This window comes from Nanorana parkeri, unplaced genomic scaffold, assembly GCF_000935625.1.
Source record: "Nanorana parkeri isolate BGI_ZX_2015 unplaced genomic scaffold, ASM93562v1 scaffold165, whole genome shotgun sequence".
Lineage (NCBI taxonomy): Eukaryota > Metazoa > Chordata > Amphibia > Anura > Dicroglossidae > Nanorana > Nanorana parkeri.
In genome coordinates, this window is record NW_017306433.1 from 326,987 (window position 1) to 342,258 (window position 15,272).

At 43.5% G+C, this 15,272-nt stretch overlaps 1 protein-coding gene across 1 annotated transcript in view; it reads left to right on the forward strand.

Moving 5' to 3' along the window:
• UBR3 (ubiquitin protein ligase E3 component n-recognin 3 (putative)) overlaps positions 1-15,272 on the forward strand; it is a 132,347-nt gene that overhangs the window by 18,230 nt on the left and 98,845 nt on the right. The window contains exons 4-8 of the mRNA XM_018554562.1: positions 5,990-6,005; positions 8,149-8,258; positions 10,240-10,289; positions 11,538-11,604; positions 14,277-14,407. Coding sequence (XP_018410064.1) covers positions 5,990-6,005; positions 8,149-8,258; positions 10,240-10,289; positions 11,538-11,604; positions 14,277-14,407 — 374 coding nt within the window. The remainder of the gene's footprint in view (positions 1-5,989; positions 6,006-8,148; positions 8,259-10,239; positions 10,290-11,537; positions 11,605-14,276; positions 14,408-15,272) is intronic.

Consider the following 15,272-nt stretch of genomic DNA (forward strand, 5'->3'; position numbering starts at 1 on the left):
ATCTGGCTGCTGCTGTTCTTTCACTGTCCATTGAGCAGTGTGGGGGTGAAAAGAGAACACAGCTGTATTCCTTAACTGTAAGTAGTGTCATCCATCTGATATCGCGGCCGATACCGATGCTTGTATCGGTATCGGTGCATCCCTAATATAAATATAAATATATATATATTCATTCTGAATCCCACTCCAACACCCTAAAACAAAAGACCTGTGTTGCGCATGTGTTGCGCCTTAATGAAACACTAGTTAACATGGGTTTGCACCTCAGTGCACCACAAAGGTGTGAAAGGGGGACGTTAATCTTAAATACATAGACCTGAAGGTTCAGTGTAAAGGCCTGGTGCTCCCAAGGCAAATGGGGATCTTTGTGAAAGTGTTGGCATGTGCCTTAGAAGCTTTTTAGGCCATGTGAGGTTTACGGCAGTCTAGGTTTGTGCGTTGGAAAAGCCGGGTGGGAACATCCACAGGCTGCTAATGATGACAAGGTGTGAACGGTGCTTTATAAATAGGAAAAATTAAGGCAGCAGTCTCCGATATTCCTGTGGGAGTCTAGATGACAGTATTATGATTATATGATACGGCACTTGGCGTCTAAGGTTTTATTGTGTGAGAGTTAACTCTTAATAGACGGTCTGTGGATTGATGTTTTGGGTTTTTGTTTTTCAGTCTCATTCCACATTTCAAAAACGAAGTGTTATATTTTAACTCCATAATATATACAGACAAAAATCATAAATGTCTTCCATATGTTTGCACATTTTATTTGGCTTCACCTTCCTTTATTATAAGAAGTCTTCAGTGGCTTTAAAATGTCTTAAATAATCATGTATATGCTGTTTGTGTGCTCTATATCAGTTCACTTTGTATGCAATGGGCTCATATGCAGGTTTTTTTTGGGGGGGTGGAAAGTGTGACTATGACACCCATGACTTCTCCATGAACAAAGATTTTCCAGTTCTGGGGACAACAATCTAAGGCCAGCAGACTGGGAGGGATTGTCACTGGGGGTCAGTTAACTCTGCAGTTAGCGCTTTACACACCCTAATGCTAGTGACTCTACTTGTTTTCACAGACAACTCTGATGATAGAGCGGAACATTACTCACCAATATAATGTTTTCCAAAACAGTTACTTTTAAGGCATGACACCTGTCAAGGTTGCCAGTGTGCTAATTTCAGCTCTCAACCGAACTTTTTAAGCTTTTGAATGGCTGGTGTCATAGCTGATCACATGTGCAGCTGCAATCCAAATAGAAGGAAGCACTGTTGTAGCTCCGTACGACGTACGTCCTTGGCAGCGAAAGGGTTAAAGTAGCCACCGCTCCAAGCTCACTCCCGTAATGGAATACAATCTCGATACGAATTTGTAAACTAAACGTGAGATTGTAGTCCATCACAGGAGTGAGCTTGGAGCGGTGGCTACTTTACAACACACAGGGACCATGGGGAACAAAAGTAGCCCCCCTCCAGAAGGAAGGACAGTGTCGGCACCAATTCAGAGATGATTGGAGGATCTACAGCCGAGTGATACACAAATAAGATACATTTGTATTAATAGTTAAGCTGATTGAATGCATTTTTAAGATGTAACTTCTGATTTTAGTGTCACTTTCAGCATAGATAGCTTAGATGGAAGATTGGGAGCCCGAGTTGCCAATGTAGCCATCTTTTGAGGACCCTGACATGGACGGATACAGAAATGATATGATGAGTCTGAGAATTGTACTGACCCGTGTGGAAGTGTTTCATGGTGGTTTTGCAGACTGTATTTATTAATATTTCCAGATGTGGTTGTACAGTCCGAACACCAACATATTTCTGTACAGAATGAAATCCCGGTTTGATACTAAACTTGACAGACGTCGGATGTATAGCATTCTTAGGACATTTACAGCTGAACTCCAGCTATAAAGTTTTATGTACACTTACATTGGTCCATGCAAATATACATAAAATGTTAAGTGGGGATTCTGTAAAACACTTTAATAGCCAGAGCTACTGCAGTGCTATACAGAACATCCGAGTCTTCCAAGACTTATTTTGCCAATGTGCTTGGAGACTTTCCCACTGCTGTGAAAACACAAAGTCGCTTTCTCTGCACAGTGGCCATTCAGTGAATACCAAGCATTGTTGTCAATGGATACGAGGCGTTCTCAGAGTAGACGGAGAGTGATGGCACGCTGCCCCTCGTCCAGTCGGAGAAGGCTAAGTATTCATGGATAAAAATATTAGGGGTTCCCTATGTGGTCCTTGTGCTGAGCAAGTGACCCCCTGTGTTATCACTGTAGAGGGGCTCAGCACAGCACCATACCGGACCCGGAAGAGACCATGAACGAGGGGAGTGGTTAGGAGTACACTACACTATTTAAAGTTTAGAAGCATTTTAACATCAATGCCGTTTTCTGGAAAGCTTTAATCATTCATTAAATGAAGGGATTGAGCAGAGGTTGTACTCCAAGTCTCAGAATGTGTGCTTTTGTTTTTTTGCTTTTGAGTATAATCATAAGGGAGTATCTGTGTAAATTGAGTGTTTAAAGGCTTTGGATATGTCTCCTTTCATGAGGAATCATGTCGTCTCCTCTGCCTTCTTCCTGTGCTCTCCTTTCCTTTACAATGAGGAAGATTGTGGGTAATTATCTCAAATACATTTCTTGATTAAAGCGCTTGTCAACCTGAAGATTTGAATGTGTAAACAGTAACTATTAGTAGGGTACTTGTATAAGCCTCGTGCTTTTTAATATGCATAGAGTCTAAACTGCTTAGACACATCACTGCTCTGGCTGAGATATTTGAGCAGTAGGAAGTAGTCATGTTTATAGAAGTCACCGGGTCAGCAAGCGACAACCGTCTATTTCACAAATATTCGTTCAGTACAAACTAGTATTCTAAATTCATATAAAAAAAAAAATTAATGGACTACTTCTGCACTACAGCCCAATTCAGAATGTTATTGGCTTCATCTCATTTACGGCGCCAGTTAAGTCACTGACTCTGGATCCAGCAAGAGAGCCCCAGACCATGACTGTTTCCTCCACCATGTTTGACAGTTGATGTCACACACTGAGGAAGCATTCTTGGCCTACTCAATGGCATACAAGGACCTTGGATGATTAATGATTAGAGTCTTTAGTAGACCTCTAGTGATGGTTCTTGGCCCAGGGAAATCTCTCTTTCTTCCTTTGCCATTTTAGCAATGTCTTTCTTACTGCCACTGAACCTGTCAGACCTGCACCTTAAGGCCCACGCATTTAAAGTTGAATGTGAGACTTGCTTACTTCAACCACTGTACAATTGTGCTTAAAGGAGAAGTACTAAGAGAGTAAATGTATACTCTGCCAATGCTTGGAGCCAGCATGGGACACTGCAGCGGTCATCTGCTGGATCTGATCATATGACTGCTGATCACTCAGCTCATGGTCTGCCCCCTGCAGAGAACAGGGACTGTCAATCACCATCTCCCGCCGCAGGAATTCCTTCTCCGCTCTTTAGTTCTCCAGCACTCCATGGAGGGACAGACAGGGGAGGGGGCGGGCACAGCTGTCTCTGGCTCTAGAAAGGCAGCTGTCAATCAGGCAGTGGGGTGGATCCTGACAATATTGTGGGGATCCTTCCTGGCTGCAGCGCAGCTCTGTTGGCATAGAACAGGCAGTAGACAGCTATATGCTGACTTAGGGTCACGGGAGGACGTTAATAAATGTATTTCTGTGACCCAAAAGAGAACTAATACAAAAAAAAAAGTTTTTCTTTACTACTTCTTTTTTTTAAAGTTGTCCTGCAAGGTGTCCATTGTCCACACAGACTGTTGACTCAGATTTTGTTGGGGCTCGGAGTCTGCCCAGATGTTCTTTTTACCTTTTCATCATCACGAATCGTATAACTCTGGCTATGTTGTGTGATGGTAAAGACAGATCGCTGCTGTAGTACAATTTCAAGTGCCAAAAAACTGGCTCGGTTCTGTGTGTAGGAGTCGAGCTGAATGCACTAATCATTCTCTGCACCATATGGCTGTGTTTTCATCATCTCTAGTAAATGTACAACACGCTTCTAAGTTTTTTTGTGTGTTTTTTCTTAAGTGATGAGATGATGGGGGTTTGAGTAAACTTGAGGATGTATTTATTCTCGGATCTCATTCTAATGAACACATACAGCTTGAAGCGGGTAGTAGCAGGTTAACTGCAGGTCAGATCCACCTTCCAGTCACCAATTATACTCAACTCATCTGAATTGTTTCTGCACTGTCTTGTATTATCTTTCCTCTCAGCTGAGTAAGAACTTCTCAGAAATGGTTATTGCTACACTCCATATGTCTCCTTCAGCTGCCTGTACAAACAGACCTGACCGGTTGGCATATAACCCACACTGACAAAGCTTCAATCTGTGAGAGCAGAGATGAGATAGAGTGAGCTGAGAAATTTCTTGCCACTGACCAATTCATTTTTATAAGATTTCTGCTCTTACATTTCCTCCACCTATGTAGACGTGTGCCATGCAGGGTACACCATTGATGTGACTATGATAGCACAGCCTAAGCATTTCATGTGGTGTTCAGACTGGTGTGACCCAATGCCGGACAAATGCAAAAATGTTTCCGTACACCTTTCATTACCCATCATTTAGATTGGGTTGTGTTTTTGCCAGATATTAAAACTATTTACTGTCCCCTTTTGGTGTCCATATAAAGAAACATATGAGGGGTTGGGGTGTGGAATAAAAATTCAAGATTTGGAACAGGAGCTGGAGGCCGGGGGTATTATTAATAAAAATATATAATGTGGATGTGGAATATGTTTAACAGACCTGGGGAGAAGGTTTATTAAAGGAGAACTATGGGGTTAGGGCTTTTCCCCATAGTTCTCCTTAGGGTAACAAGAGGACACAAACTACCGTCCTCCCGTCACCCTAAGCTCAGTATACCGCGAGCTACAGCTCGCGGTATACTGAGACGCCGGAGCGGATCCTGACATCCATGTCGAGATCCGCCCATCTGCGTGAGTGACAGCTGGCTCTGCCTATCTAGAGGCAGAGCCAGCTGTATCCGCCCCCTTCCCCGTCCGTTCTGCCAGTCAGCGCTGGCGGGTCGGAGCAGGGAGGGGGGAATCCATCCCCTCCCCTGTCACGGCAGAGAGCCGTGACAGGGTCGAGAAGTGAGCTAACACCGGCATGTGTTCGCTCACCTCCCGATCTACTGAGCCGACCTGTGACAGTCTCATTGTCACAGGTCGGCTAGAACTATGAGGTGAGTGAAAAGCACTCACCTCATAGTGCTCCTTTTTAAGGAGATAATTTAACTAACCCTAAGGCTGCTTGCCTTATACGCTGTACCAAAAAAAGTGTTTTTGTTTTTGTTAAATGTTATTCATATGTTTTCCTTTATGAATGGAAGTCATAATAAAATAAAACCAACCCTGCCCCGGCCATCTCTGGTTTAGACACTTTGAGTCATTGACCTGGAACAAGCATGTAGACAGAGAAAGAGTGAAGTTTGACCTCCTGGTCAGATTGTAAGAAAGCCACCAACACGACAGCCAGGCAACTGTCATTTTTAGAAGGAGAGTTCAGCACTGGCAACCTGAATATTCCCCCCCATTACAGTATTTGATTTCCCCAGGGGTCAGCTAGTCACTGTTATCCCTTCATATGGATGCATTTATTACTAGTTTAGCACTCCCCCCTTCCCGGTCAGCGCTATCCCAATACAGGATAACGCTACCGGTGGCTCTGAAGGGGTGATCTACAGTAAGCTGAACTCGCAGGTCTCCCTGTCTTTCCTCTGTAAGAAACCTCTATTATGGATCACCAGCACACCTTTAGTACTAGGGTCAGTTGCTATGGGCTACGACAGCTCTAATTCTTCTTGTCTAGGGGTATTGTTGCTTACTTTGCCCATCAGCAATTACCACCCTTCTTTTGAACGATTGAAGTGAGGTCCAGGCTGTAGTTATGATGCTTGAAACATTTATTGAAGAACTTCAGGGAGAGGGCGAGAGGAGGGTTAGGATCATCTTGGTAGGTGTAGACTCCATGGCTTCTCGGAGAGTGTGGCTACAGCTCCCATGCGCAGCAGGTCAACACCTGACACTGCATTACTTGAGGTAAGAGTCACCGATCCTTGCCTTTAGCAACAGCAACCACTGGACCTGCTGCTACCAGTCTCCAGGGTGATTTCCAAGATTAGTCCCCAGGCTTTGAGGCCTGGTCAGCTCAGGCAGTCCAGCACAGCTTCCCCCTGCAGGCAGTGCCTGAGGGAGGAAGAGAGCTCACATGGCTCACCCCGAGTATTTATCTCCTCCCCCAGCCTGCACCACTGGCTCTTTCAACAGGGATTGGCTGGGAAGGGATATCTACTCCTGGTAATCCCATTGGCTGCTCTGTTCTATCACCAAGGCACACCTTGTAGTACCTCTGGCAGCAGACAGATGGCAAGCAATGATAGATTGTGGGGGAGAACCACATGGACCAAACTACAGATTAGTATCAGACCACATACAATCTGATAAACACTAGATTTAATAACACCCTTTCCACCAGGGCGCTACACCCATATCTGCCAATTCTTTCTGAAGGTCTTTCAAGTATCTATATTTTTATATCATTGTAATCTTTAAAATTAGGTTTATCAAAATCTGGAGCAGTTGCCCATGCCAACTAATCAGCTTCTCTCTTCAGTTTGTTCAGTTAAGATTTGAAAATGAGAGACAGAAGCTGATTGGTTGCCACGCACAGCTGCTCCAGATTTTGTCTGCTTCGGTTTTGATAAATTCCCTTCAGAGTATCTTAAGAACAATTTTAAAAATAAATAAATTGCAGGTCCGTTTCAAAAGATTACAAATCAGCCTGAGATGAGCGTGGGAAGGTGGCCTCTGTGTCAGGCTGAGCTTACAATAAATAGTGTCCACACTTCCTCCCCATCCTCACCTTGAAATCTGGAAATGAGCAGCATGTTGTGTTTGGTAGGATCCAATTTGTAACTGATAAGGACATAATCGCAGTGTAGACCACTTGTTACAAACTCCAACTCACTGATGTTTACAGTATTTGCTAAAATTGGGAAACCGTTTCACAGGCTTTTTATCAAATGTTTATCCTTTAAAATTAATCATTTGTCTTCAAAATAGCACTCGGAGACTCGCAGGTAAACCGCATATTCAAGTGACTTGTTTATGTCTGCAGATTAATGGTGAAGTGTAAAGTTCTTTCTGGGTGCATTTCTGTTCATTAGTGATCTCCAAAGTGATGTCCTAGTAGAAGACTTAGATGCTGAGCCCCCAGTAATGCTTGAACAAAGAGAAATGAGAAGAAATGGCTCTCAGAAATGAGATGAAGGCATTATCAGGGGGAGTACTGTGATCTCTACCAGAGGTAATAACTACCTGGAAGGGTAACACTTAGAGCCCATTCACACCAGGGTGGTTGCGGATCAGCGTGGTTAACGCGTTGATCTCAAGGGGAAGTTTTGGGAGTTTTTCATTACGTTTCAGCGCTGAAAGCGGCCAAAACCGCACTAATCAGCACATTTCCATAGAAAGCTGTATGGAAACTGCACTGATCAGCACGGCAAAAATAGTGCAGAGGGCGGTTCGGAACATGCGGACCCATGAACGGTCCCCATAGCAATGTATGGGATCGTTCATGTCAGCGGATCCGTGCGGCCGAATCCATGCAGCCGAACTGCCTAGGTGTGAACGGGGTCTTACACATTAATTGGCATCCGTGCACTTTAAATAAAGAAATGCATCCGATGCTGCATAAAAAAAACTTTTGATTTTTCTTTTTCAATATTTGTGTTATTATTATTATTATTATTAGAACAAAGAAATTATACAATTAAAACCAGGAAAATTAGGCATACAAATACATAAGGAAACCATATAACATATCAGGCGGTAGAGAACCCCACAGGCTGGGATCCCAGTCAGTCAGAAAAGGGTTGTAACTCAGAGATGCACATGACTGAAAATATAATGGACTCGGCTCACTGCCGAATTTCCCGACAATAAGAGCAATAAGTTCATTAGTAAATAGTGATTTCTGCATTGTTTTAGCCTATTGTGATCTTTACTCTCCTGTCACAGATTTCTCTGTAACTGTAAAACAGATTTTCCTGCTAATAGAAATCCCATGCATTTTTTTTGCTAGGTTCTGCAGAAAGTTCATATGCAAAGAGTCATGAAAAGTACCTTATTGCACTTAAAGGCTCTGGCCTGGGCTTCCCTGAAGAAAAAGAATCCAGCGTGGCTCCGGATCAATCACCGAGTACAAGTACTTTGCCAGGTCTGTGACATAGCCATATGCTTTGGTATCATTTCACTGTATTGTCTGGTCTTAAAGTAACGCTAAACTCATGAGTTAAATCTTAAAAATCAATTCAAGTACCCTAAGGCTAGGTTCACACCAGATGCAGTGCGTACCGGCCCGATTCTGGCCGGAACACACTGCATCGCATTGCGGCCGGCTCAATTTTGTGGGGCAGGAGGTGGCGTGGCAGGCCATTGAAGTGAATGGCACCGTAGCCACGCCCTCTGACCGCAATGCGATCGCCCCGTATGGGATCGCAGGGCACATTGTGCCTGCGGTCCGGTCTGGTGCGGTGCAATCAAAATAGTGCTTGCAGCATTTTGATCGCACCAGACCGCAGCCACCGCTCCAAGCTCACTCCCGTGATGGACTACAATCTCACATTTAGGTTACTAATTTGTATTGAGATTGTAGTTCATCACAGGAGTGAGCTTGGAGCAGTGGCTAGTTTACAACACACACAGGGACCATGGGGAACAAATGTAGCCCCCTCCAGAAGGAAGGACAGTATCAGCACCAATTCAGAGATGATTTGAGGATCTACAGCCGAGTGATACACAAATAAGATAAATTTTTTGTTAATAGTTAAAGGAGAATTATGGGGTGAGTGATTTCCACTCCCCCCCATAATTCAAGCCGACCTGTAACCCTGAAGCTGTCACACATCGGCTCTATTGATCGGGAAGTCAGTGAACACACACGGCCACACACACGGCCAATCGCTGATTTCCTTATCCTCTCCCTGAAGAGAGCGGTGACTGTCAGTTAATAACCAGGGCAATAGCCCGCTATATACTGAGTTTTGAATCACCGGAGGGCATTAGTACAGTATATGTCCTCCTGTGACCCTGAAGAGAACTATGTGCAAAAAAGGTTGCCTCATAGCTCTCTTTTAAGGTACTTTGAATGCATTTTTAAGATTTAACTCCTTTTAGTGTCACTTTAAACAATAATATGCAGACATAAGGTTGAACTTCTTTTACCATAATGGGCTGTTCTTCATTGTCAGCTGTATATATGTTATTTTAAAATCCTAATTAAAGCTGAGGGTTAGATCTGAGATCAGTTGGGAAGATTCCCCTCACATTCTTTGACTAGAGAGAATCTACCCTTTCGGGACACAGACACCAAAACACTTAAAGGTTCTAACCCTTCATTCTCTACTAAAAGTTGTCATTTCTATCTCGGTCTCATTTAGAAAGATTCTGCTCGCTTCCTGTCAACCGATTTATCGGATCTACTGATGATTGGGGACGATATTAAAACCTTTTTAAAGAATCGGTATTACATTGACCAATATTTCCGATGCTGACAGTGAAGGGAAGCCTCTACACCCCCCCCCTCCTCCCCCCAATTCATATCTCACCCTTAGCCCTATTTATCTCTCTCGGGTCCGCTCCTCTGCTGGTTGACAGCAGGCAGTGGGCGGGCGCAATAGCCAGCCTGCTGTTGGCTATTGCAATGTGAAATTGCACCACCCACTGCCTGCTGTTTACATTCAGTTGCCGACTGCGGAATCTTGCTGCTGGCAGATGAACACACAGCCCCTTCACTGGGCTATGTGTTCATCTGCCGGCGCAAAATTCCGCAGCTGGATGTAGACACAATATCGGTTATCGGCCTGACATGTGGCCCATAATCAGTATCCGTATCAGTTCTGAAAAAAACATATTGGGCGACCCCCATTAGTGTCAACACAGGAGGAAAGGTGTTCATGTCTGCAGAGCTCCCCAGGAATCACTGGGAGCTCTAATCACAATACAGTTCCCAAGTCCTGCTAACCAGGTTTTAAAACTAGTCACACAAATTACAATTTCTTCTATGAATCAGTTTTTCATATGGGAAGTTGTTGCAGTGATCATTAGTTTAGTTCAGTGCTTGGATGGAACAGATCTTGTTTGGAAGCTTCACACAAAATGTAATGTTCATTTTTTTTTCCTTGCAGAGACTGCAGGTGCAAAAGCAGCTTCAGCGGCGTCTGATTCTTCCGAAGAGGTTAGTAAATCGCCCTTTTCACTTTTCTGTAAAAAAATAAATCAAGGCAACTGAATTGAGAAAGGTAGTCGGATGACCAGCAAAATTTTTTTAAAGGAGAATTATGAGGTGAGTGCTTTTCACTCACCTCATAGTTCTAGCCGACCTGTGACAATGAAACTGCAAATAATTTTTTTATGCCCCAACAGCCAGGAGCACATCGCTGGCGTATAGTGCAAATAAAGCCTAATATTATAGAGCCATTTATTGCAAACTACGTACAGTTTCAGGCTTTTTGTCTCATCAGTTTAATGTGTGGATAGTATGGCTTCTTCTCAGTTGGGTTTGGGACCTAATGAGATGGTATAACCGCACAGGATATGGTGAGAAGGGCCAAGCCTTCTTAAGGTGGCCATACACTGTGCGAAATTCCCACAGTGGGTGCCACTGTTGTCACCCTTTCAGCTGGCATCCCTCGATCAGCTGACCAAAGGAGTCTGTCGGAAAATCTTCGCACAAACAAGACTCTGGGTATTCTGACATTGAGAGGAGTCATGCAAATCATCTCTTTATGCCCCAACAGCCAGATGCACAGCCAGACTTTTTTTTTATTGTGCTACACATTGACTTTCTTGGGGGGCTCTTTTTGATTCCTTTTGGATTTTAGTCACCATAACCTGTAGGTCTTACTGTCTCAGTGAACCTGTAAAGATAGAGATGTTGCTAAATTGCATTTTAAATGTGTCTAGTGGGTCTTTACCCTTTAAAAACACCCTAATCACCAACTTAAAAAAATTGTAGAGGCTCAAAAAAATCAAGTATTTAAAATTTGTGCAGCATTTTCCCTTTCCATAAACACTTTGACTTGCAATGTGCCTCTTAACCTACTAGGGAATTGACACTCCAGGATGTGGTGATTATCTAGCTAGACCTCTCCCTTCTTGCATGTCATAGCCCTCTATTCTTCTGCGAGTCTATCATTTAGTGTCTGGAAAGGCTCAACATCCATTCTATGTGGTTGTTTCAATTCAGTTACTCGCTTGATAGTGAAGCCAAGATCAGTACTATCCCAGAGTCTACATTTGTTTTTAAGCAATCTAATGGCAGCTTTAATATCTCCAACTTTCTTTTACATTTAGAGTATAGGCATGCTTTGCAGTGCACATCATCCGATGTATACTAGCACCAGATTGTTAGTACAGGCACCCAGAAGTGCAGACCCGTGTACAGAATTAGCTTTCCTTTAAGTTGACATTTTTGTTGTTGCAGGAGGACCAGGATGACAGGCCATCCGTGGGCAAACGAAAACGAGTGAAGTTAAGCAGTAGCACCAAAGGTATGTATTACTTCACATGACCCTGCTGACTTCTTAACATTACATCAGTAAAAACAAACAAGTGAATGTCAAGTGTCTTGGGTTACGTTGCTCAGAGCAGTCCATACTGCTGTATGGAAGGCTTTAAGTTTGTGCTTCCTAGCAAGTCCCTGTACCTTGACAAGTGTCCAAATGTCAATTATTTATTACAGGTATTTATATAGTGCTGTCAGTTTATGCAGAGCTTTATATTCATTCACACGAGTCTCTGCCCTCAAGTGGCTTACAGCTGTAAGGGTCCTATTTTACTCACGCTCTCGCCCTCTCTCTCTCGCCCTCTCTCTCTCGCCCTCTCTCTCTCTCGACTTAGGGACCTTAGATTGAAAACTCCTTATCTCGCATGCATACACATGTGAGATTCACAGGGCCAATGTAGACAGGAGTTGGTTAACCTTCCAGCATGTGTTTGGAGTGTGGGAGGAAACCTGAGTACCCGGAGGAAAGACACACAAGCACAGAGAGAACATGCAAAATCCATGCAGATAGTGTTTGTGTCAGAGATGACATATTCAGCCACTTTGATCACATTCAGCCACTTTGATCACATCTGTGTGATGACGGGTACTGTAGAGTCAGTGACAGCAGAGAGCTGAAATAAAGAGTAGATGTTACCTCTCAGGTTTTTCAAAGAACAAGTGCTATAAAATTTTACTTGGCTTTCCCCTTTTACGCAGGGGCTCAGGGGAGTTGTGTTTATCATAAGTAACCCTGACTTACTGTGCTGGCAATCTCATTATCAGTTGTGAATTAGATGTGTAGAACTGTCTGTCCTAACAAAGGATTAAAGATCTCAAGGCTTGGATGGTACATTGAATGTTAATTAACTTTTTTAAAAGATGTCCCTTCACCTGTCCCCTAATTTCACCTTCCAAGCTATTCTAAACCATTTCAAGCTTCCCATAGGGTCCTATATATAAAGCTGCTCCAAAGAAACAACTCGAAATGTAAGAGATATAGCTATAAAAAAAATAATTCCCATGCTGTGTGAATGGGAACACATGACAAACATATAGTGAAGGTTTCTCAAATTTGACAGCAAAGGTAGAAATTTGCTTTAAAATGAAAAATGTGCCCATACAGGGCCAAATACAAGGTTCACTTGGCTCCCCTTTCCCCAGTAGCATATACTTGTTTCCTCACTCCTGTGTCACTCTGCATGGCCCCTGGAACCAGGTAAAGAAAGCTCTGTGTAAGCCTCAAATCGACTTGTCGAAGCTTACACAGGGATTTGGCCTTCTTTCTCCATTCATATGACTGTGCTGGGCCAATCCGGAGGCCTATAGTGTGAGCGAGTGAGTCAAAACATCCAAATATTTTATTTTGCTCTTAGCAGCCAATAGCGGCAGCAAGGGAAGACGCGTACTTGCTGCTGGGGATGGAGGCTAAGCAAACCTTTTACTTTCCTCTCTATGGGCAATGGAAAGCTTCACTTTCAGAAAATTCTATGGGTGATGTCCTGTTGCAGCAATCGATGCTTCTAACATGAGCCTTCCTGCTCTTGCGAATAGCAAAATATGTTGCGGCTTCAATCCTAAATTTCCAATGTGTCTGCTAATTCCTTTTTATCAGTGCATCCAAACCCCCAGCTTTCGGTTTGAATCCTCATTCACACCTGAGCGGCAGCATGTTTGCGCATTGAAACATGCGTTTTGTGTAGCACGTGCTTGCGCGTAAACTGCGCACACATACAGTCGCACGTTTTTGTGAGCAGATCATGACACATTGATGTGAATGGACAGATGCACATTTCTCAGCGTCTATGGGGCCAAGAAGCGCAGAATCTGCCAAAGAGAAGCTCGTGTATTTTCTTCAAGCGACGGGTGTTCTGCTAAAAGCGACAAAACGTTCATAGGTGAACATGGCTATGGAAATGAATGGGGTTTTTTGGGTAGAAAAAGCGCTACAAAACGCTCAGCATGAATAATCTATAAAGCATATGTATAGCCTAAACTTTATTTATTTATTGTCATTTGTGGGTAGCGTAGTGAAGGATTACAACCCCTATTTTTTATTACTATCGTTGTCCCTGTAGATAGATTGACTTTCGCTATTTGTCCTGGTGATCCCTGTCACCAGAGCAAGAGTTAAGGGAATATTTTCCAATGGGTACACTTATTCCAGTGACAGCTAGGTGAGGAATTCCCCTCACTTCCTGTTGCATCTTCCAGAACAGGAAGTGAAGCAAAATCATGCCAATGGGACATGGACAGTGTGAATAACCGACGTGTTTTAAGCACACAGACACTGTACAGTATAATTTCATCCAAATTATAGTCTGACTGCAAAGTTTGTGGTTGATGGGGTGAGAATCTGTTTGTCAATGCTTGCTGCAAAGGCCCCCTGCGTTTTTTCCCAATTTGAAGGATGGCATACTGCAGCACACACATGTTGAAAAGTTGTTTTGTAGACGGTGACATGTCATTCAGAGAGTCTCTAAGATGTCCGAAACTTTCTTCCACTGCTTGTAAGTGCTTGTTATCACTTGTTGACCTCTACATCCATCCGCTATTGTAAAACAAACTTCTTAATGTTACTGCAGCTTGTTTCTTGTATTGCAGCATGGTAGATAGATCTGTAGCTATGTTGATAGCGCAGTCTGGCACGTACCTCATTTATCTTCTGCTTGTTTACAGATCAGTCTATTATGGATGTATTGAAACATAAATGTTTTCTAGAAGAATTGTTATTTTGGACGGTGAAGTATGAATTTCCCCAAAAGATGGTCACATTTTTATTGAATATGCTGCCTGATCAAGAGTATAAGGTAAATGAAGTGTTGTAAGAATGGTCTATGCTGAAACATAAATATATTTTTAGGTGACCCTGTGGAGGTAGAGAAAGAAGTCGGCAGCACTTCTAGGTAGAGAAAACACTACACACCTTTCATCTGCATTTAATGTAACAGCACTTCCTTCCAGATCCTGTATGCTGTCTCAGATTTGTAGATTACCTCAAGACCCCCAAACCTAATCTGGTTGGTGTCCCTGGCTTCTCCCATTACTACTGTATGTGCCTTATTATTGGCCCGTCACTATAATTAGGGCTCTGGCAGTAGAGGGGCATGGAAAGATTGGTCTGCAATTTGCAGTGCATCTGTGTTCATCAATTAGGTACATGCTATACTGTACAGCTTGCAGATACCTAGTAGTGCCTGCTAACAGATGTTAATAATGGGTCTTTTAGTACTCGTCACCTCCCCAGGTTCACTAAAAGTTTGTGTGCTTAATGTTCCTGTGCTGGTTTAAAAGGTACAAAGTTGAAGTGACATTAAAGGATAATTTCCCTCCCCCCTCCCCCCCCAATGTTAATGTTAAGGTGCCCATACACCTTACGACCATCGCAAGACTTTTGTCTTGCGATGGTCGTATGCTTCTTGAAAGCCCGTACGATCTGGCCACCTTGGACGGGCAGATCGTTCTTGCGATCATCGAAAGCCCGTCCCGCTGAGGGGCGGGCTTCCGATGACGGTAATGCAGAACGGGCAGTGTGTGCGTGCGCACACCGGCCCGTTCCGCAGCTATCGGGCGAGCAGGCTAGAAACCCGCCGAGAATCGTACGATTCTCGGCGGGTTTTCGAACATGTTGGCTCGACAAAAGACGTGCGACCGTACAGTAGAAACGGTCGCACG